The sequence below is a fragment of the Hippoglossus hippoglossus genome, chromosome 13 (genome assembly GCF_009819705.1).
Source record: "Hippoglossus hippoglossus isolate fHipHip1 chromosome 13, fHipHip1.pri, whole genome shotgun sequence".
NCBI lineage: Eukaryota > Metazoa > Chordata > Actinopteri > Pleuronectiformes > Pleuronectidae > Hippoglossus > Hippoglossus hippoglossus.
In genome coordinates, this window is record NC_047163.1 from 6,046,038 (window position 1) to 6,070,201 (window position 24,164).

General features: G+C 39.9%; 1 protein-coding gene across 4 annotated transcripts in view; it reads right to left on the reverse strand.

The window, feature by feature from the left end:
• Positions 1–21,123, reverse strand: part of nbeab (neurobeachin b) — a 178,802-nt gene extending 157,679 nt beyond the window's left edge. For 2 of the 4 annotated variants that reach the window (XM_034605172.1, XM_034605170.1), the window contains exon 1: positions 20,222–20,789. In XM_034605172.1, the coding sequence (XP_034461063.1) occupies positions 20,222–20,485 (264 nt within the window). In that variant the 5' untranslated portion in view covers positions 20,486–20,789. Of the gene's footprint in view, positions 1–20,221; positions 20,791–20,843 lie in introns of those variants that run through there. The other 2 variants (XM_034605171.1, XM_034605173.1) reach the window with 2 other exon arrangements.
• Between the last annotated feature and the right edge of the window lie 3,041 nt (positions 21,124–24,164).

Sequence of the window (24,164 nt, forward strand, 5' to 3'; positions counted from 1 at the left end):
CTTGGTATTAAAATGAACATGGCTTCAGTGTAACAAGTAATCAATATGCTAGGTAATGACAAAGACGTTCAACAACAACAGAAAGTCATAGGTTTACGTTTCTGGCAGACAATGTTCCCAACTAGCTGCATCCAGGTTCCAACTGAGCTAGGCTTGCCTAGTCTTGTTTTCAACTACATTTAAGTTACCTGTTATAAGCTAACATTTGCAAAAAAAGTGTCAACATTTCCAAAATTCCCGAGCTTAACTTCCCATGGAAAGTTTCCGGAAATTTACCGGAAATTTTTCTGCCCCTTTGCAACCCTAGGCAGGACAGAGAGAAGAAAGGAGACGATTCGGTCTTTCGGACGTTTTCCTGCTGTTTTCTCACATGGGTTCATTCACACATTCTCAGGACATTTTACTGAGAGCCTGGCAGCAGAAACTGTCTCGGACATTTGCGTTCTCTCATGCAGCTCCTGTGAATAGTTTTGGGAGAATGTCCGAATTTAGGTGCATGTCTGAAAAAGTGTTTTTTCTAGCATACTCCATAACAACGAAAAGATTTCTACGCAAATGCACAAATTCCAGCTTCTTACCCATTACTTCAGTCACTGCATAAAATTGTCTCTGTCAGAATGTGGCCATGTGAAAGCTGCTTGTTGTGTTAACACGAGTGTTAACTTTATCCAAGCGTATTTTTTCCTTGTAGCTCATTCACTTTAGCTGCATGTAAACAGCCCAAAGGCCAGAGGCTCCCACACTTGCTCTTGCTAGTGGCTGATCACATTAAATCAGATGTTCAAGCTCATTATGGGCGCCTTTGTAGCAACACCGCCCAGAGAGATTTGCATATTCACGACCGGGGTGAAGCACGGGTCAAGTAGACTACCCTGTCGTTTGTTGGTGATGGTACATTAACAGCTTCATACGCCCGAGCGGCCCAAGTCATGCTGCAGCAGTAGTGAGGGAGAGTGTGTGCTGCCCTCTGGCTGTTTAATGCCATTGATGTCCATTGTCTGATGCTAATCACAGTCTAATTTCCATGATAACCTGGCCAATGCTATTCAGAGATTTTATCGGGATCCTGCAGCCTGACTCTGTTTGTCCAACCTGCCTCAGAAACAGGTAACACTTGAAGACACTATGGTCATTTCTTGTGATTGACAGTCTTGAGTCTGCTCTTGCTCATCACTCTGCATATCATCAAATACCGTATTTCCAATCTGCTCTACCTGCAGGGTACTGCTGGCCAGGTGTTAATCAACCTGCACGGGGTCTTGCCCTCGGCAGCTCCTTCCGGCGCCAGCTGCTCTGCCACACCACTCTCTAAACCCCACAAGAGCAGGACTGGCCACTTCAGACAATCTCTTCACCTCCGAGTCCTTGCAATTCTGCCTCTTTCCCCCCGTGGCCCTGCTTGACTCACTTGACTTCTCTACCGTGAGCCCTGGACCTGTCAGTCCTGGAAAAATCACGGTCATTACCCAGAGACATAAGGACAAATCGTATTCCAAGCTGGACCCCATATGCTCCACTTGATGTTTTGGACAGTAGAAGAGAAAAAGTGATTATTTCAATGTGCTTGTCAGAGCTGAAAGTCCAAACTGCTGTCGATATATATTTATAGACATCAGCAACAGATGTAGAGTTAGAGCTACTTCCTTCAACCAGTAACACCGTATAAGTCAGGACATGAAGCTAACCCGTACTTCAACCCCTACCTCAACCTCAACTGTAGCGAGAAGAAAATGAAAAGAGAATAATTAATTGAAGCTTTGCCTGGGTTCTCTTAGAAGAAAAAGCCACGTAGAGATATTCATTCATCATACAGCACATGTGAAAATGTACTTCATCACACAAACAAAAATTCTGTCTCATCCTGCAGCCAGCTGCAAGGCTGTATGAGAATGTGTGACAATCAGTGTTGCCATATATTAATTCAAATCTGCTGTTGCTAGACTCTATTGTGACAAAGTTGTCAGGGGAAGAAATCCCTTGCCCCTATATGCAGCAGAGATTCTCACAAGCTCTGAAAGCTCCTCTGAACTAAGCCCCAGCAACACAAAACAACACAGCCCAGTGCCATGCTCGGTTTAAATCAGGGGAAGACAAAGTGCTTTTCACTGATAAACACTTTCTGCTTAGTGTCAAACAGGTTACTTATTAAACACCAAAAAACAGAAGGAAATACAACAGGAACGGGCTGAAATAATTTGCATCCGTGGCTGTTATCGACCGTCTCTTGACACTGAAGTGTTGAAGGGAAAACTTGTGAAAATCAATAAAAGAATCAAGTGCATTTCAGACTGAATAGATGTTCGTCAAATGTGGAAGAATAAGTTGAATGTAGTTGTATCACAGCCATAAATGTTATATTCCTTTGAAAAAGAAATAAGAAAATGATACTGTCTTTTCATCAAAATCTCCACGTGTGTGCACGTGTGTTGTCTGGTCTCAGTACAGTGACTGATAGCTCTATTATGATCTTACTTAAAATACAAAGGAACGAGTGCAGCGATGTAATTATTGCATTCACGACATGCTGTTTCATCATGTTGCCTTGGTTCAGTGACGCCACAGAGAAATATTTGGTAGCTGCATCAGGCCACTTGAAGGCGTGTGTGTGTGTGTGTGTGTGTGTGTGTGTGTGTGTGTGTGTGTGTGTGTGTGTGTGTGTGTGTGTGTGTGTGTGTGTGTGTGTGTGTGTGTGTGTGTAGATGATGCTGCCACCTTCATCAGAAAAAGTTTACAGATTGACTCATAAAAGTTATCAGGTTCCTTTTTGGCTATTTCAGAATAGGCTCTTTGAAACCATTTCATCCCGTGATAAGACACTGGCAAAGTATGATGTAACTGCTCTGCTGCTGAATGTGGCTGCTACCACTGATTTATCAAATGGGTTGTGGGTCAATGAAAATACTTTTTTTTTTTAAAGATGAAACAGTGCTCTGTGTCAATCAAAACTTTAAAAACACACAAAAAATACGCTTTTGTTTCTTTTTCAGGAGAGCAAAAGATCTTTTACCTCAGCTCACAGCGGGCAATCAAACCCAGAGAAAGAGGTGAAACAACCCTGTCCAAAATGCATCACTTGTCACTTTGCTCCACCCCCCTACACCCCATTCAGCTCCCCTCAGTTTGGATGAAACAGCTCCCAACAAACAGGAGCTGGACACATTCACTCCCGAGTGGTGAGGTTTTTTTGACCGTGTTCGGACTGAATTAGTTAAATCCTGGAGCTTTAAAATAGTGCAACTCAACCGTGGCAATTTGCTGCTGTCTTTGTTCGAATTCAAAAGAAAGACCACATTATTCTTATTTGTCACTCAATCCGAAACAGTCCAGCTCAGTTATTATCCTGTGATTGTAACACACTTCTATTAGGAGCCATGACAAGCACATTATTCTGTTGCTAAGTAATAGGTCAGAGTGTCTGTAACACATGAATAACAATCAATCACTCTTCTCACTCTCAGTGTTTGCTCTTGATATATTTGTGATGATAGATGTTGTCTTTTGATCACTTTTTCTACATTTTGTATGTTGTTAAGACTAATTAATAGTATTTTTTCTTTCACATCTTTTCAAAAGCCTTTGTTGTTGGGGTTATACTGTATGGGAGCGGGGGTGTTGAGAGTAAGCTCATTTGCAGATAAGCCGTAAAACCTCCCTGTAATTCACAGCCTGTATAAGGAACTTGGAAATACTTTCTGTGTTGTAAGATACCATTGTAGGAAATCCTGTAAATGTTATGATCTGGTGCATTTATTTGGCCCATATCTCTGACTTCTGCATCAATCATAGATGGACTGTGGCGTGGTGTAGAAACCTGAGTCTACACAGACAGAGACAGATGGCTGTGAAACAGCAGAGTCACCCTGCAGCGCCAACAGTGGTGTTTACCCTCAGCGTGAGGCCCTTCGCATCATCTGCCCTGGAAAAACACAGCAATTACCACCAGAATTGGAGGAGAAAAACCTTGCATGCTTCAAGTTGCATTATTGGCATGAAGCCACAAACTAAACAAGTAAACACTAAATTAACTCGAGTTAGATGCCTGCCAGCTGAAAATATCAAGGTGCAACAGGTGCATCTGAAGTTGTTTTTTTTACATCCATGGATATAAACAACACATCAATTCTTTCAGCACCTCCACAGTTGAGATACTGACATTTTCTAAGTTAAAATGTTTTTCCTCGTTATTTCCTTAAATATGCCGGCTACCTGTCTGCAGAGGAGCCCACATCTGTCACTGCGAGAAAATAGCTCAATACAACTGCTCAAAGGGGTCAGTGGCAATAAACTCATGTTTTATAGTCTCATCTCTGTTAATTATTGTTTATATTGATTTTGTATTCATATGTTTATTGTATGTGGTTATACTAATTTAATGTGTTATGTTTGCTTATTAATGGCACAGATGTTTATATTAGTGACGTAGACTATTGTATTGCGATATGTAGTTGATATGGATAAACACGTTTTCTGCTAAAAATACCCAGTTCTTTTTCTGTTATAGAGAAAGAAATTGATGTCAGTAACTAATATGTCTTTCTTTTGTTGAAGTGGTGGTCAACAGAAAATTTGCTCTCATCTCATTAGAGAAAATGTTGTTTTAAATGCAAATGTTCTTGCAATAATTCTTGCAAATGTGTGAAAAAGATTTCTCCAATTACAATGACAGGCTCTAAACAGCGCTGCTTTATTGCCCATGTGCAGTGAACAGTAATACAGTTGTTCAGAACACCAGCCAGTATTAGGACTGAAAGGAAAAAGGAGAAGATTGGACAGTGAAGAAACACGATCATTCAGGCAACACACACTAATCTGCAGATGTCCCGAGTGAGATTTGGCCATGCTCCCTGACACATGGCAATCACACGGCTCAGTGCAGAAACACGGGCGGGTCGTCCACTACGCCACGGACGGACAGACCTGGAAGCACCAGCTGCACTCTGACTGAGAACGAATGTACTGACAGGGACCGACTGTCTCCCGCCTGAAGTGTCATTCTGGATCGCTCACAGACAGACAGAGAGACGAGAGGTTGTTAGGAGCCGAACTGAGAGTGTTAAGAGCAGCGGCTTGATTCAATCAGCGGCCACGCTTACAGGCATGGAGAATCTCATCCTTAATCTGGTTACTCAAGTAATCCAGTTTTTGTACGGCGTGTGTAAATGTCATAACTTCTTTAGAATTACCTGGTTAAGCTCTGAGTGCTGTCATGAGGATTAAGGTACATTTCAGTAAATCAATGTTATACCGTTTGCTGCAGCAGCGTAAACATCTCACTGCTTTTATTGTTGGTGAATGCGGATTTCTTTTCATTCTTCAGTCCTACTTATATTTCAGTGTTCACATGTTGCATATGTGGTGATTTGTGTAACTCATTCAGGATAGACTGTATTATTATTACCAACAGAATTACTATGTCATATTTTACTACATTAAATATCTTCAAACTGTAATTTATTATAGTAATAACAAACAAGGCATCCCACATCAACTGTTTAATTCAATCAGTTGCTACATGCAGTGCTGATAGTCATAATTTTTAATGGGATTAATTTTAAAATCCAACATGACAAATAACAAATAAACAATTCACCGGGGTTCAGCAATGCACAAAGGTCTCCAACCTGTCTAATGAAGAAAATACATCAAAATTTGACAATACTATGACACTTATGTACAATAGCACCAAGCACGATAACATTCTTGATGTTTTGCGTGTACAAAATATTCTGCATGCAACGTTCAGCTCTAATGAATATGTTTAGATGTGCATTAATGTGGTGTTTGCAGGACTGTTACTGATCGTGTGCATATCTCAAACTCATGAAGCTGAACAGTTATAAATTGCATTAACACTCATTGATTAACTATCTACAACAAATGTTTCTCTTCTCCTGTTTACTCTATTTCCTGTTACTTCCTTCCTTCCTTCCTTTTCCCCAGCCAGCCAAGCTCGAGCTGACCCCGTAAACAACAGCTCACACTAATCTCATGAACTAGCAAGAGAACAGAGGTTCAAACTTGCAACATGCTTCACTGCTGGAAGCTCAGCAAAGATCACTCCGGCTCACTGATAGAAGTGACAGCTGTCAAAGTGCGTGAATGGCCGAGACTTCACTGACATATCACATCATCTGGAAACTCGGATTCTCAGTGGAAGGTGCTGTAGCGGATGTGCAGTTGAAATTCTGACATGTATTTTCATCAGTAAGACTTCACACAATAAAGCTTCACAGTTTATAGCAGGCGCTGCTCATCACTTTCGCTGGTTAGAATGAAAAATGGTAGTGATAGACATCAGCAGTTGCTAATTAACATTAACAACTTGGCTGCTGTTGGTTTGTGTGCTCGCTGCAGCCGGTGCACTAAACCAAAGATTGTTCATGAGGGAAGAAACTGCACCACTGTACAACCATAGTGCTTCTGTAGATCTGATAAATCCATCCGAGTGATACATCCTCCCAACAATCAGAGTCATGTCAGGAGTCACATTCTCCCAGTTAAATGTTCACTCATATCAATTTGATGTTATTATTTTTCGGAAAACAGTTGGAAAGATGTGATGGTGGCTTTTGCATTTATGCAGGTTTATTGATTAAAACAAGACTAACATTTTGGCTGACCAACCAAACCAGTAAATGACCTGCAGAAAAGTTTTAAGATTATTTAATTGGGATAAATTAAGAAAATTTCACAGAAACCTGTTCACCATCCGCAGAAAATACAGAGTCCAGAGAAGAAGGAAAATGTTTGCATCATATTTGCCACCATTTCATGTTGAGCCGATGAAGTGGACCCCCCCACCAACTGCTGGATGATTTTTAACAAAGTTTGAAAACGTACAAGGAATGTATGTAATCAAGGCAATCACCTGTTTTGCACTGCTAGCCTTCATCAATTTACTGACCCAACCCGAAACGACTAACAGATATTTGGCTCCTGCTGAGTCTTTATTTCCAACCCTGCTTGCTAAACACAGCCACTATATACAAAGGCACGCGTCTGCAGATTGAAAGCCAAGGGAAGCGACACCAGGCTGCTGAAGTTATACCCAAACCTGCTGCTGCTGATACTTTATTAAAGCGGCGAGGGTCCAACCACCCAACAGGTCCTGTGTGGACTCTCATTAGCCTATTAAGATAAAGACAATGACCAATTTTCTTCGGAACATCACGGAATCAGTCTTCTAGTCAACAAATCACATGGCGCTGTCACACTTCTGTGTTGTTAAGACGGCAGATTTTCTTCTTTATGTGTCTCGCATGCAACACTTAAACTGTCGTTATTCAACCAACTATTCAATAGAGTATCTCGTTATTATGCTGAAACATTTCAGGGCAGAAGTGGTCAATCAATGAAGAGGCCGATGCTCAAGGAGCTGAAGATTGTGATATAGCAGACTGACAACAGCTATCACTGGACCTCACAGTCTCTGCAGGCTGGATCCTTCCATCATTATAATTCGACTGTAAGTGGTGGAAAAAACCTGAGGAACTACAGGTGGGTCTGAGACAGAAAGAAAAGATTAGTCAGCAATGACACGGGATCACTGTGTCGTTGCTGACTAATCCTTTAAGCCAGACATTTGATGTACAGCGTTGTTAGACTTGGCAGTGAGAATTTTCTTTTAAGTCTCAAGGACATTTCTGGGCCAGTAGTGGCTTACTAATTTGCTCAATGCTCTTAATAAAGTCAGGCAGGTAAAACTGCTCCAGAGAAATGTCTCTGACTCCGGGGCAGCAGGAAAGCAGCCAAGGAGAGCAGAGCAACTTTGGACTATTACATTTCTGATCCTATAAGAATATTTAAGATTCTAATCTGCCCTATTTCTAGGTCAGCAAATTTAAGGTAAGGACATACTTTTGTTTCCATTCCATTAAAACAATTTTTTCCCCCATTCCATTCTATCCCAGTCCAGTCTGAACATACTGATTCAGCTTTGGGACACCACATAGTATTACCCTGGTGGTACTCCAAACCAGAATTACTACACACAATACTCACCATTATAACCAGTAAAATTAAAAGGACACCTGAATTCTTTCCAGGAACTTTACGACCTATATTTAAAAAGTTTGCAGACAAACTTTTTATTTAGGTGGAAAAAAGCTGCACCAGGGACACAGAGGAATTGAATTCAGTAAGCACTTCTAGTGTCTTTTGTAGAGGTATAGCTGCATTATTTGTCTGGCTACGCTCTAGTCCCCTTGAAATCATACACATTCATAGAGGTGTGCTTGGTTTACTCACAGAGCACTTTATTAGGAACACCTTGTACATGTTATTCATGCAGATTTGCAATCAGCCAATCGTGTCAGCAGTAAAATATATCAAGCATGTTATCTCAGTGACTTTGACAGTGGTAAGATTGTTGGTGCCAGATGGAAACTGCTGGTCTCATGGGATTTTCATGCACGTCAGTCTCTAAAGTTTACTCAGAATAAAAATATCCTGTGAGAAGCAGATCTGTGGACAGATCCTCATGATGGTCAGAGGAGAATTGTCAGACTGGTTTGAGCTGAGAGATAATTCAGATAACCAGACTGACGCAGACAACGTTCACTGCTATAAATGTGATGGAAAATACAAATCTAAACACATTAAACATTAAACTATTTCACACTTTCAAAAATATTTCACTGTCTGTGGCTGAGTGACACAAAACACATTTTTACAAGCTAGCTAATACAATTCCTTTGATAAACTGCTGCTATTATATGATGTTAATATTGGAATATTCATGAATTTTAATCATTGCACCCCTTTATTATTCTTTGAGAAGTTTACTTTGACTTTCTTGTGGGTTTTTCTCTGATAAACTGCATGCACTAGATTATTTTGTTAAAGTGCAAAAATGCTCTATAGGGGAGAGGAGGGACTGACAGGTCGGATACTGTGATAAAATCTAAAAACTGCCTGCAGCTGTTAAAAAGCTTCATATGACCAACCTGCTGAGAAATAAAATATGTCCAACACAATTTATAGAAGCAAGCACATATAAGATGTGTCCAGAGTGGGGGATTTCGGCCCAAAGCCAGGGGAATATGAGATAAAGTACTCAAACATTAATCAAAGCATGTATTATCGGTCAGAAGCATGATGCCAGGATTCAGCAATCGCTGCAGTCTTTCACCAGTCCTAACACCCTGTATTCATATTAACAAGGGGAGTAAGACTGTCACACTGTCCCAAGCTGTGTTCCATATATCCCATCTAATTCCATGCTGAATCATTTTCAGCCAAATGCCACAGCAGTAATCCGTCTCTGCTTGAGACTCTGGAGCAACAGTGAGGCTCTCCAGGCAGATGTTCCTTTCAAAGCAGTCCAAGTCTCACAACTAATAGCATTAGCCCGAGACACACATTCAGCATCTAGCCTTTGCTGAAAATTGGGCTTCCATGAGGCCATGCGCACAAGATCCAGAGGCTGAGTCGCTTCCTCAAAGCTACAAAAAGAGATTCACAGTGCAATATGGACCAGTTAAATTGGTCCACTGTTTTTGTGTCGCCCTGAGCAGAATTTAAAGACGAGGCATTCAGATGCAAAAATAAATCTGAAATTGAAACTAAACTGCTCATAAATGATTATGGGATTTTTGTATTTTTTATTATTGTACAGGTTTCTTTCTTATATAAAGTGTAATAGTACAGTGGTGAAGAAAATGAACCAAGAATCACAATATCCCAGATATCAGAGGACAAATGCTGACGTTCCTGCAACTGAAAAATATCCCACAATTGATCTGAACTGATTGAGAGGCCATTTCCAATTCATTTTTTTGCATGAATCTATACTCAGTCAGTTTATTATACTTAATGCAGTGTAGTACATTGCAATGCATTCATTTTAGCTACATGTACCTAAAGAATCCCTTTTGTGCAGAGGATCTAGCAGTAAATGGTACTTCAATTTACAAGTTCTGCACCACTGAATCTTCATTAGAGGCATAACTACATATTCAATAATAAACTGTTTTTTAAAAGTTAGTGCATTCAACCAAATGTAAAATCAAGTAGACAGCAGACAATGTCCAAGTGAGTAATTATAAAAAGAATGTTAGAATGTGGCAGGGAGGATAATGAGCCATAAAAGCGAGCGGTGTCTTCGTTCATTAAGCTGATCCCTTAGTATTAATTGTAATCCAAACCCCTAACTCTCAGTAAGCCTTCCATTATTCCCTCCTTTACTTCAGCAACATTAAATCAGTGTGCGATCTACTTCTATCAGAGTCCTTCATGCTTCAACATCAGCAGGAAATGGAAACATCCCAGCTGTGCTGGAGCAATAAATATAAACATCTGCTAGATTGATTACACTAACCTTTATCAAAACCTTCACAGGATGGCAAAAAAAGCAGGAAAGCGGGATGAATGCAGCATCCTGCCATCTACAGACAACACGCTACAGGCAAGAGAGCTGAAGCACTTCAAGACCAAAGGGGATGGAGTGTAAATGACAATATATTTGAAGCGGAATCATCCCATCAACAATGCCTGCTTTGTCGGGCTCAATGTAGAAATCTGTATTCGCAGCACACACCATTAACTGCCTAGCGGTGCATGTGCAACAGAGAATTATAAAGCTGTCCCTTCCCTGTAATACGGACCTCAGATGTCTTATGCTACAGCAATAAAGTGGGCTAGTCTCTGTTGTGTGTGTGTTCTGTCTATCTGTCACTAGCAGAGATGGAGAAAGAAATTGGTTATAGACCACCTATCAATGAGGAGGCAAACACTGTAGGACAATGAACATGTATGTGCATTAAGAACAATACAGGACAGCACAGACAGACACAGGTCTACTCTCTTTTTACACAGCCTATAATAGCTGGTGCACAGGATACGGATCCTTCAATGATGGCAGTTACTGATAAGGAGATGTTATTGAGGTTTGATGTATTACAAAACCATTTCTTTTTTATGCAAAGATAAAAGCATGTTTTCTGTATTGTTTATTCAGGAAAATACGGTTTTCATATCAGCAAACACAAATGCAGATACCAATATCTGTGAAAGTCTCACATCAGCCAATTCTATCGGCCAAGCAGTAAATCGGTTGAGATCCAAATGTAAACATATCTAGAAGATTAGGAACTTCTATTTTAAATTAACTGTCATCTAAAATTAATCAAATCATAAACTATGATTTACTTGCTTTTTTGTATTCACAGCCTGGTTGCAAAATACTAATGAAGCTGAGAAAACAAACTACGGCTAAAACGAAATGCAAAAGATGAGGTCTGCGTGTGCAAAAGTGACACGTCGCTGTGAATAAAAGCAAATACTGTTGGTCTTTTAATCTTTATCCGCCCAAAACCATTTGTAATGTTTCATGACATAAGGAGGCAAAAGTAATTTCTTGACCTAGAGACAATTCAAACAATTGTTGCCTGAAATCCAATTACACTGCTGACTGACTCTGGATTTACTTGTTGTGTGTCAAACACAAGCTAAACCACATATCTCATATAAACAAAGCATATTTCTTAAATGTTTAATCGGTAATGGCTCATATGTATCCATGCCTTCTTTCATAAATGCAGGTAAATACAAATTAGACAATATTTCCTTTTTACAGCTACAGGTTTTCTCTCCACCTTCAGTATCTAGACATGAAGCAGTGTTTGCTTTCGCTGCATCTGCATTGCAATGTTAACACTTTGCTACAGTAACCGGCGCTCACCCGTGCTGCAGCAAGCAATATGACTTTGCATGTTTGCCTGATCAAAGATTGCAGCTCATCTCCATAGAAATGAGCATGTGTGCACACAGCCTTATCCCAATTGGGGGAGACAACACATTAACACCCAGGCTGGGATTTGGTTTACTGCCAGTACCAGCTCCACCTGGGAGTATAAGCCTGAGCATTCACATTGTTGTCACTTGCTGCTGATGATCCAACAAACTTTTATGTAGCCTGCAATGGTCTTGACGATTAAGATCCTGTTGTCCTGCCAATGAAATGTGTACTAATAACTTCAAATTTGTTCCATGGTTATCAACAGCTCCTTGGGTAAAGGAAGATGTAATTCATCTTATTTCACCTGAAAGAAAATAGCATGTCCACTATATTGGTTTAAAGAGACGTTGTCATCTGTTAGAGAAACAGAGTGATGTCCTTTTGGAGATACTGACTTTCAAATGCACAAATACATATATACAATAATATTTCCATGCTTTTGTTATTTTAATTTTTCTGTCAACAGGAAAAAACGTCAAAAATAAATAACCTTCAGCTCATACTGGCTGCACTGTTTCCTAAATATTCTCTTCGTTTTTTTCTTCTATTTTAGTCCATTTCCTCTCTCAACAGGATTCTGAACACTTTTCCACATCGTACTGTGGAAGAGCAACACATTTCCATCACTAAAGCCCTGAAAGGAAAGGTGAGCTGCTGCAACAGAAGCCCCACAACCAAGAGTCAGCTGTGCCACTGGTGAAGAAAAATTCTACTTAGCTGAAAGATGTATCCCACAATGCACCCCGACACAAATGTAGGCAGCAGCCAAATAATATACCATCAGCATCTCTCCAGGGGAAAGAAAATGCATGAGCAAGTAAGGGGGACGACAATAGCAAGAAAAGACGAAGGCCAAAGGGAAAAGCAGAGAAAATAGATCTGTGGCTTTTGCGTAGTGGTTTGACCCATCTCTCCAGCATTTCCTTAAGGCGCTGCCAGTTCGTTATCAATGAAACCACAATGGTCCATACCCAACAGCATTTCCAATTTGCTGATGTTGTTATGTAGAGAAAATGGACTTGCAGAGCTAGCCTAAAATCATATGCTTGCAAAATTACAAGCAGTGAACAATGGACAAGGAATAAAATTGAATGTAGCACACTTTTAATTTGACAAGTAGAAGCAAAGTAAGTAAAAAAGCTGCATGTATGAGGATAAAATCCTCAACCACAAATATTGCCGTTTCTCCGTCACTTTGTATTTTACAGACAAGAGATGGAAAAAAGCCTAAGAATACAAAATATCAAGTGGATCAACATAATTAACACAACAGGAAAGATAGAAACATTCAAATATCATGGTGCTTAGACAGCAGAGAGAACAAAAACATTTGCAGACATGGCAGTCCACACAATATCTTCATCAGCCTTCATTTTGTCCTTGGTTGAGGACAGGGAAAATGCACATCCGCATGGTCCACGAATCAACCAACAGTTCAGGTAAATTACTTTTAAACAAAAACAAATTTGCACAGAATCCGAATTTCAATTTTCCCTCAAATCCTAAGAAGATTATCTTGGAGTAGATCTGCTGAAAATGCTGTCGGCAGAAATTGGATGGCTTAGTAGAAAAATACACTTTACTGAGGAAGCACAAATTTAGCATAGTGTCTCCCCTTACCATGCACACAGTTCAAACTGGAAACTGTAAAAGGCTTGGTAAAGAATTCATGAAGATGAACACTGCTATTACTGATAAATGCTGACGAGTCCATTCATTGCCATACAGCGCATGTAGCTCACTGGATACTATCTCAGGTACATTAACAGCAGCAATGTAATGCTTAATTGATTCATGTAGGTAAATTATCTTTCATTGACCTACTCCACATTAAGGTCAGAGAGCACAGAGCAGGAATAAAAAACACATAATCGTAAAGAAGGGTTGTCGCAGTCAGTGTTACTGGTGTTGCACAGTTAATACTGTTTATATAATTGGCCAACCAGCCCTACGGCCTATTTCATTTCTTTTAAAGATGTAAAACAGATTAGGTTCATTTTTGTGTATCACTGGTAGCGTCCACATCCAATAATAAAATACTGCACTTTGTAAAAAACTAATTATCAATACTTAGTTGAATGTTACAATAATAAACTGCAAATGTCTGCTCTGTGCAGCAACAGATGACAATGTAGTGGAGTCAGGGGATCAGGGCAGTTGACCAATAACGAAAAAAGGCAGAATCCGGTTCAAGCTATATTCGACAAAGGGAACGTGATGATGTTAATGAGGTAATATGCAAACGTTCATAACAGTGGCAGCATCTGGGGGTAACACATCTTCAAGTGCGCCACAGGAGTGAGGCTGTCAGCAGCCAAGTCTAAGATACTTCTCCCAGAATTGCTCGATACCATGTTTAACAAGTCCAGAACCAGAGCATAATGTTAGTAGCATTATTCATGTCACTGCAAATTTGTGAAGTTTGTGGTATTTTTTTCTGCAAAACTTTTGAAATATGCCCTAAAGGAAAAATAATGTATATCAGTTATTAAATGTGTCTCAAGGTAATGGCAAACATACATGCATACCTGTAATTGCTCTGCAGTAAAGACAAAAAAGAAAATAATGTGTTAAGTAACGTTTAAGGAAAGACAAAGGATAAAAACAACGTGGTAAACAAAGAACTGGAGTGTGACATTTTCAAAACTGTGCCAGTGCCCAGAGGGGATATTGATCCAAGATTGATCAAAGTGTGTAACTGACTCAACAGCAGCAGAGGGATACTTACAGTGAAGGCCAACTATAACTGAAAGCAGCTTAGGCTCCACACAAGTCTCAATCCTTGTCTTTTATCTATTATGCATGTCTGGATATACCGACTGTTCCTTGACAACAGTGTGAGCTGCAGACTTAAGTTGTTTTTTTGATTTTGAGGAGCAATTGGTGAACATTGAGGTTTTGCTTCGGTATAGTTAGGGTTCAAAAAGCAAGTTAATTGTTTCAGGGGAGCCTTGATTTCATTTTCACGCCTTTCGATCCAATAAACACTTCCAAAGTGTCAAAGTGGTGTAGAAAGCTGTGGACCACACTGGGTGGGTGAAGGTGTCCAGTCCAAGATGGCAGAGAGGGTGAAGAGGAGCATATTTCACACCCTGCTCCTCATCCCTCCATCCTGATTTGACCAGGAAAGAGAGAAGGGTCCCCTCTCTAACAAACCTCCTCTCCTCTTCCACTAACAGCTTGGTGTGTTGGTGGGGAAGCCCATCAGGAAAGCCATTTTGTTTTTCAGCATGACAACCACTGGTGTAACAGCATTCAATCATGGTGGCTGTCACTATTTCCCCCCTCGGACGGAAGTGACGGGCAACCACCAGACCACAAGGGCACTGAAGAGAGCATAGAGACCCTGACTTCATTTAAATATTCCAATTTGTCAAATTGCAACCGCTGGCCTAATAAGGAAAACCCAAAACTATTTGAGAACATCACTAAATCTGCCCTCAGTCCAATGGCTTCCTTTTTCATCCAAGCCAGACTAGGAACCTGCTAATCATTACCAACGGCAACTCTCCATGAATTAGCACCTCCCCATTTCACAGAAATCAGAACTTAAAATAAACCCATGCACACTGAGATCACAGGATGCCAGCTACTCATTATTCCAAAAAGTATTACGTTTTCTCACATGTTCAAATTTTGTGGAACACTTAACCACTCAATACTGAAAAACTACATATTCTACCTCTGATATAACTACATTGTGCCAATGCTTCCTTTTCCTGCTTTTTCATCCTTATTTGAAGCTATCTATGACTGAACAATAAAAAACTGTCAGAGTTGAAACAAGTTGCTTAACATCTTTAAATCTTTAGTCATCTTTTCATTCAGTAACTGTTGCTCTTCTTCAGACATAAACTTGCTTGCACCAGATAGTGAGCATTTCATATGACTCTACAAATCTCAGAAATGAGATACAATGAAATAAGGAAGTCCCAACAACAGAAGACACCTTTATCACTGGGTTAGCGTTCACTTTCAATTTGTATAGGACAGACCTTGATACACTGATGCATATCCAAGTCTTTTAAAAGAACCAACTTTAAAGATTCAAGTTGGATAATGTCTTGAGGTAAAATGGCAGCACTCAAGCTCCCTTTTGTACTTCATTTAATTCCTGTGGAATTACATCAACCTTGAAGACAGAACTTCAAAACCTGTCTTTTAACACATTATCTTAATTACAGCTTTCCTTTCAAGGAGCATATACATAAAAGATGAATAACATCTTTTTTTTCGTTTTTATCAGGGATAGTTGGACACAATTTTAGCATCTTAGACATAGATTGGATGAGAAACTTTATCTCTAATGTCCCATACTTAGTCCGCCTATCATCCATCACATAACACATAAAGTTGCTGCTAAAAAAAAAAAATATCCAGGCAGCTATTATAGTTGACACCGCAAAACGATTTGTTCCTTGCTACGCCAAGTTGTCTGCAGTTCCAACTGGTTGACCATTAATTGTGACTGACAGACACATCAGTTAAGCTCCAGTGCTTTCTGCTGACACCTAGTCTGGAGTGTATTTGCATTGTTCATATGCCAACACTCCAGTCACATCAAACTTATACATAAGGCATCCTGACAAATTTTGGCTTTCAATACAACAGGTTATTTGATAAAAATGAGCTTCACCTTACAGCTTTTCCTTCATTTATTCAGTTCTGACTCAGTGAAATTGCTCTCAATAGCATCTTAATCAGACACAGCAAGGATCAGTGATTACAAATCATAGTCCAATGTGCATCATTGGAGCTGTCATAAGGATAATTGTAGGAGCAAGCGTAATGTCATTAGGCTAATGGAAATAACTGATCTGGCAACTATTGGTGATCATATATTTAATGAAGCAGTGAGGGCATATAAAATACAAAGAATCTGACAGCTTTTCAATCAAGTATCTCAGCAGGCTGGTTTGCCTTCTATTTAAGCTGGCAATAAAAGGTCATATCAAATAAGCGATAGGTGGGTCTCCCCATTTTGTGCACGGAGCAAGTTACAGAATTAACTGTAAAATCACACCAATGAAAAGTTCAAACTAAAGATAATCGCCTGTTAGTAGATCTTTTATCTGGAAGTGCTTTAATAAAAAACCCTGGTAGAGAATTACTTTTCCTCTTTACAGACTGTTAGCCAGCAAGGTGAAACATGTCATAAAAGTGATAATCCACTAAAACTCTTTTTAGTATCCAACACTCATACCCAGAAGGCTTGAAAGATCATGTTGGCAGTTTTGTGCTTCATGGAGAATAGTGGGTCTAGTGCTTGAATTCATTTCTAAAAAGTCTCAGAACATGAATTCCAACATCCTCACTGCAGAGACTTTTCAATCCCCTCCTGCAGCATTGTGTTCATCCAACTTTCTATGGGACACCTAAACTCACAACAAATGCTACACACTTCACCAGTGTGTCCCATGAGCGAAAATACAGTCAAATCCTACAAAGAAAGAGTTATTTTGATTAATTCAGTAAAATATGAACCAGAGCATAGAAATGGATGTTGGGTAAGTGCATTGTGTTAGAGGAGTGGAAGTCCACCATGAGATATTTGCCACTGTTGGATGCCATGTGAATTGTGTGACATTCACATCACAGATCCAGCCTTCAAGTAGCAGGTGACTGTTTGGTAAAGAATAGGATTTGGATTTCTATAATGTTCTTCTTTTGTGTTGATATGACCCATGTGTTGACCGCATAGGGGAGCTCCTTTAATCCCAAATGTCAGGTTCGAGGTGAAAATGTGCTGTAAAAGCTTTCTCCTCATCTCACTGGTCACACTGACTTCCTGTCACACATCTCTCAGACTCAGTATACATCAGATCACACTGAACTTTGATCATACAGATGCAGGCTGTTCAGTTATGTCACACAAGTGTTTGTTAAATGATTCATAAATAGCAAAGTAAAAATATCCACTTTCTACTTTCTCATCTTGGAGAGAGCGGAGAGTCAGCAGACAGACTACAAAAAGGGAGAGACGACTATAAACTGCACAGATAATTGTTTTTCTAACGTCACAGATAGAAGACAACAAGCAATGTTGTCTTGCTTCTAGCAAATTTGATTTGGTGTATGACCTGTGTTTGTGGTCAGCTGAAAACTAATTCGATTGAAAATACTTTGAGAATAGTTGGCCCCCAAAAACAATCACATCAACATATTCTGTTAATGTCATTATCGAATAATTACTATAACTAACATTAATGCATTAGAGTGCAGAAGAGATGACAAATCCCACTAATACACACACCATTCCCAAGTCGCAGTTCGCAGGTGTCAGTCATGATGTTTCACCGCATTTTCATAAGATTAAATAACTATTAAAACAAAACCTACCCAACCTACTGGATTTATGTCCAATCCACTAACATGGAGGGGGCTGGGTTTATGACCTATACTGCAGCCAGCCGCCAGGAGGCCATCGAGATGCTTTGGCTTCACTTTTGGGGAGCTGTCATGTCGTCCATCTTTATAAACAGTCTATGGTTTCAATTTATGCTCATAATAAGTTGCCAGGTCCCAATGACACCAAACATAAATAATGGAGTGAATAATTTACTTCATCTGCATATGATGAAACCAAAATAGTTGTTAAGTGTGAAGGTATAGAGCTGAGTGTTCTGGAAAACTATAATTTATGTGTTTAGTGTCTAATTCAGTAATTCAGTGTCACTGAATGGTGTTTTCCATTTCATAATATACCTGATTTCAAAGACTACAGTACTTCTTTCCAGTACTAGCAGTAAAATCAGATCTACTTTTCATCAAAATTCCAATCTTGCCATTTAAAAAGAAGCTAAATAAGAAAGATAGGAGAAAAGACACATTTCATGAAAGACGTTCCCGAACAGGATCCTCCACCCACAGATTGTAGATGGAGATAAACATTATTATTTCATTACTCCACAAATTGGATCCCACGAGATACAGTTAGGAATCCTTCAGGATCTTCACATCCGCTCTACACTTCAAAAAAAAAAAAACTGAATTTATAAGCATAAAAATTCCTGTAGTCATGACATCTTATAGACATGGAGCTTTCTCTGGCATCTGCCTTGTGTAGTATTATTTATGCACATTTTTTTAATATAATTTAGACGCAGAGGCGGATATAATCACAATTACTGTGTCATCTTCTCCCAAAATTGCTGTATTAAATGTGGTTCATTTGAATGCACATAATCTCGATGGAGGTTTTATTTCTGTGTGCAAACAAGTAGAATTAAATGTGTCTGAAACCCCTAAACCTCTCTTAATTAAAATGTGTCATTCAAACGCTTGAGACCTGTAGATGACTGAGAAATGTGCGCTACTGTGTGTAGCATGCACGGATTACTTTGAAAGAAAAGGAGCACAGACTAAATCAGCTGGGACATTAATGATCTGCACTCAGTGTTTGTTGGACTACAGTGTGTTATACCTTGGGCACATTTTGTGTGAAAATGGCCCTGCAAAGTGTGCAGAGGGCAAGGGTGTCAGAGACGTCAGCTATTGCAGTGCTACGCTCATGTCTAAGACGCCAAGGGCTACAATTTGTCCCACTCCACAAAGTGGATTTCTTCTGTGCCAGAACAGGTCGTAATTAATCTCTCGGGTGCCAACAAGGAGAGGCCCAACACTGCAACCAGGCTCTGCTGTGATACTCCTGCAACTGGTCAAAGCAAAAGGTATCAGCTCAGGCTCTGTACATCATGTTGAACTGTGACAATGGAGGAAACCCTGGTCGTTGTATGAGCCCAAATCCCAAACTCCTTTGTCCTGACATGTCGTTCCTTCTCATTTTCCTCTCACGTTGTTGCGACAAACGGGGGAAAGCTAAAGAAAACTACTCCCTGCGTGGGGCAATATAAATTCAGGGAGAGGGTATACTCCCACTGTAGTGAGGAAACAGGTGCAGTACCCAGGAATACAGAAGCTGCACTGCCCAAATATGCTCATCCAAACTCTGAGCAGTTTTTCTACATCTCACCTGCAGCTGTATTCTCCATCACTCTGCATCGACATAAATGCCATTTGAAATCCAGTGCTCACATTACACTTTAATCTGTGCAGGTATTCACTTCACCTTCACTGACATCATCCACGAGGTCTGAGCCATTTACAAGTAAACACAGTGGAGTCAGGATTTAAAACTTCATGAACTCACTTCCACCAGAAAGCCTTTCCCCTGATGTTATCTGAGCTGGGTTTGTTTATTTTATTGTTTTAATTATTTATCTCTTATTGATTTGTTGGGCAACAGAGTTTGTAACTGTGCCATGTAAATAAAAACTATTCTAAATGAAGAACTGGCTTTGTGTTGGTGTGTGTGTGTGGGACTTTTACATGTTTGCTGCCCTGTCCTCTTACGTTTGATAGCAGGGCTGCAGTTAAGTTAATGATCATTAGGGTTGAAGGAACCTTGTTTTGTCATATGTCAACATTTATGGTTCTGGGTTCAGGATTAACAGGCAACAACGTTTAGATAAAACGGTGACTTACCAGATTCAGCACCGTTTCCACAATATCCCGGTTGCTAACCTCTCCAACCTGGATCAGTCCGATTAGAACCGCAAATTTCATTTTGATATTCCGGATTGGAACCGACGGATTGATAATCCCAGCCGGGAGGAGCACCGGACCCGAGCCGGACATCATCGCTGCCTCACCGGAGACGGCAGCCGCGTGCTGCCCGTGACCTGGAGGAGGTTGTCGGTGCGAGAGCGACACGGAGCCCGGCATTGTCACCGGTCTCTCGCTTGTCATTTCCCCCCACGACAGCGGCGGGGGTTGAGGGGGCGAGTTGAGACGCGTTCACCCCGGTGATGCTTTTTAATCGCTGCTCTGGAGCGTGAAGAAGAAGAAGAAGAAGAAGAAGAAATGAAAAGACAAGAAAAAATAAAACAAAAGCCCCCAAAACAAGAGCTCACTCAGTCGGGCACATCCACTGAGTGAGTTCCGGTGAGAGAGAACCGGTGTGTAGTCGGTGCCAAGTGACTGACCTGCGCTGAGAGTGTGTGTGTGTGTGTCTGTGTGTCTCTGTGTGTGTGTGTGTGCACGTGCTCCATTCAGTGCTCGGGCTGTCACCGCCATGTTGCCGCCCCCTGCCTGCGGCTCCACTCACCACGCCTGCGCCGGATGGATGGATGCGACGCTGCCGGGGCCGGAGCCCTGGAGGTGGAGGAGGCTGGAGTCTGACCGGGGACAGGTCGCGTCCACCTGGCGACGGTAAGCAGCCCAGTGCGGTGGTTTCCTCCTTTAGCTTCAAACATGGCTACTTGGGAAAGAAAACGTGTTTCCAACTACGTCCGTTGAGTTTTTCTCTTGTTTGGTCAGTTGACCTAACTCGGTTACACTTTATTAGCTTTAGACGTGAAGCTAGCAGCTTGGCCGCTGCACCAAAACAAAGATGGCAGCCGGAAGTTACCTGATTTACGTTAAATAGATTCTGGCTTAGCAATATGATGTTTTTTTTATTTATTCTTAAATCAATAAACAATAAATTGGGTTAAAAAAAAAATTACGTGAGAAATGGTAATACATTTTATTCATACAGAAACTTTCATACGTACAATGCAGCTCAAAGTGCTTTACAATAAAATCAAACACATGAAATAAGTTCAATATTGTTAGTCACGGTAGGAAACCCGAATGACTTAATGATTGCTCTGCTGAAAGTTACCTAATTTACTGTTTCCGCACCGATTTATGGGAAATAGCTATTGGTTTAGCAAAGTTGTTTTTAATTTAAATTATGTATTTTTTTTATTATTAAACAATATAAGTGAGAAATAATAATACATTTTATATATAGAGTACCTATCATATATAGGATGCAGCTCAAAGTGCAGACATGAAATAAGATAAGAATGAAAGAAGATAACATTGATGGTTCACCATATAAGTCATGGTAGGAAAAGCACCATGTGACCAATTGACTTAATAATTGCTCTGTTGGTGTCAGCTTCTAATTTGAAAAGTCATATCTATATTGATTTCAATGGCTATTAGATTAATTATATCTCATATCACATGATTGATGCACACTTGACTTTTATTATAATCATTACCTCATAATTTCTTCCTCTCCTCACATAAATGTAAATGTTTCATTACAGTTTAAGCTCCAGATGTGTACAGTTCATTGGTCAGACACAAAGATGCCCTTGAGTCGTCCCCTACGCAACACATTAAATCCTCTTACACCGATTATTCCGTTGATCAACTACAAGTTAAGTTCCTAATAACTTCGTATTGGTACATTGAACAGGTAAATTCAGGCAGCATTAATGGAAATTCATGAATTGTATAGTTTTTTTCAGTATTTACAGAGTTTTATTACTGTTGAAACCAAGTGAAAATAATCACTGCTTTGAATGAATATTTCTGTTTTTTATTTTAAAGAACAGAGTACGAAAGCATAGTAGAAATTGCATTATTACTGCCTTTGGTCATATTGTTTTTCTGAGACAATCGAGGACAGTAACTTCTCTAAAATCGTGTATGTGGCTTCTTTCATGTAGTAAAATAAAAATGAAACAATGGTAAAGACCAGAATTATTGTTAATTTGTAAATTGACCATTGTACATGCAGTAACACCTACACAAATGTACTTTTATGGATACATTATGAGTTTAATTTAACAAAAGGAAGCCATCAGATTCAAGTGATTACATAAAAGAGACTGTCATTGACATCTTGGCAACAATCCTGTCCATCATCCTGACTGACAGCCAGGAACGGAGCCTGCATTTTATGACATCATTAAGCTGATCTGTGTCAGCATGGCTTCAAAAGGGGTAAAAATACTGCTGCTTTATAAAGTTGTACCTGTCATATGTGCTGCTCAGTTTTAAAATTAGATTTAATTTGATGTAATGAAATGCGGTATAATTAAATAATCAGATCATTCAACCTACTCACCAGTGAATAAGTTTTACCGTTTTCTTGTTCCAACATAGTCGTATATCTAATAATGTCCTTTTAATATCAGTGGGAAACAATACAGCTTATAGACCCTGTTGGGCTCAGTAGAGGTCAGTACACAGAACTGAGTCTGGGAAACAAATCCAGTATCTGTGACCTGCAGAAAGAAAAAGGATTGTTGAATTCCACATAATGTTTCTTTTGGTAAGGTCGGCCCCAGCAGCATCTTTCTGTATTCTGTTGTAGTTTTGGTGGACAACCCTTTTTACACATTCTCATCATCTCTAGACTGCTACTTACTTCATTCCAGTCAGGTTTTCAATAGATCTTAGTTTGTGATTCTATTTCAGGCCATAACTTAGAATGTACTTTAAAATGTTTCATTTGTGTTGGACTCCACGTTGGATATCAATCCTCTCTTGCTATCCGTTGAGAAATGTACTTAAAACATCAATGAAAAGGGGACACTTGATTTCCATCACATTGTTACTGGGGAAAATAAACGTTGCCATACTAAAAAGAATATTCTGCTGATCCGAAAGAGCCATCTAGTGGACGGAAATTGCAATCAAGTTGATGTCTCCAGCCCATGCTTTCCCATTGCATACAATTTGTTGGCCATGCAGACAAAATGAATTGCAGTCTTCATTTGCATTTTAATCTTTACTAACTATTGTGTTTGGACACAGCATTGGTGCAGTGGTTAGCCCTGTTGTCTCACAGAAAGAAGGTCCAAAAAGTTGCAGATTGTGATTACATTGAGTGGAGACTCTATTGACAGATGGGAATGTGAGAGTGAATGGTTGTCGTTTGTTCTTCATCCTATGAGGAAACATTTCACCCTGAAGTGAGTGGTCTCATCCCAGATGACAACATGACCATACACCTTCATCCTAACACTAACCCTAAATGGTTTTCACTGAACCTGAGTTGAATTGAACTGATATTTTAGACAGCACTCTCCTTCACTGCCACCAAAACCCCAAATTAGGGAATATAATTTGGAAGGACAGTGTTCTAGAGCTCCGGAGAATTAGGTGTGTATGTATAAAGCTGTTCCTGTGGCTTGTCACGGACCAACACCTTATGAAGATACTTTACTTTGTCACTTGTTTGAAGTAGAAGTAAGGTTACCGTTTAAGTGTGTGTTAACCCATGTGGACTCCACTTGTGTTTCCTTTAAATTGCCAATAGAGGTCTCTGTCCTCCCACATCAGAGAGAATTTTGTTTTAAGGTGAATTCTTCAGTGAGGTTACCATGTGTCCTCCCATAGGGGTGTCCCTGCAGTCTTGTGTTTCCTTTAAATGGCCAGTAGAGATCAGTGTCTTCCCATGCATGTATGAATGATTGTGGAATTTATACATTTTTGCACAATCTTTTCTCTCTCTGTTTGATATTAATTGTCCATTACAGGTATTTAATCTCATTCATAGGTCAATAGATATCATTACTGAATAATCAAAATGTATTGTTTATTCTTCTTGATGTAGCAGATTAGGAATAAGTGCAATCTGACA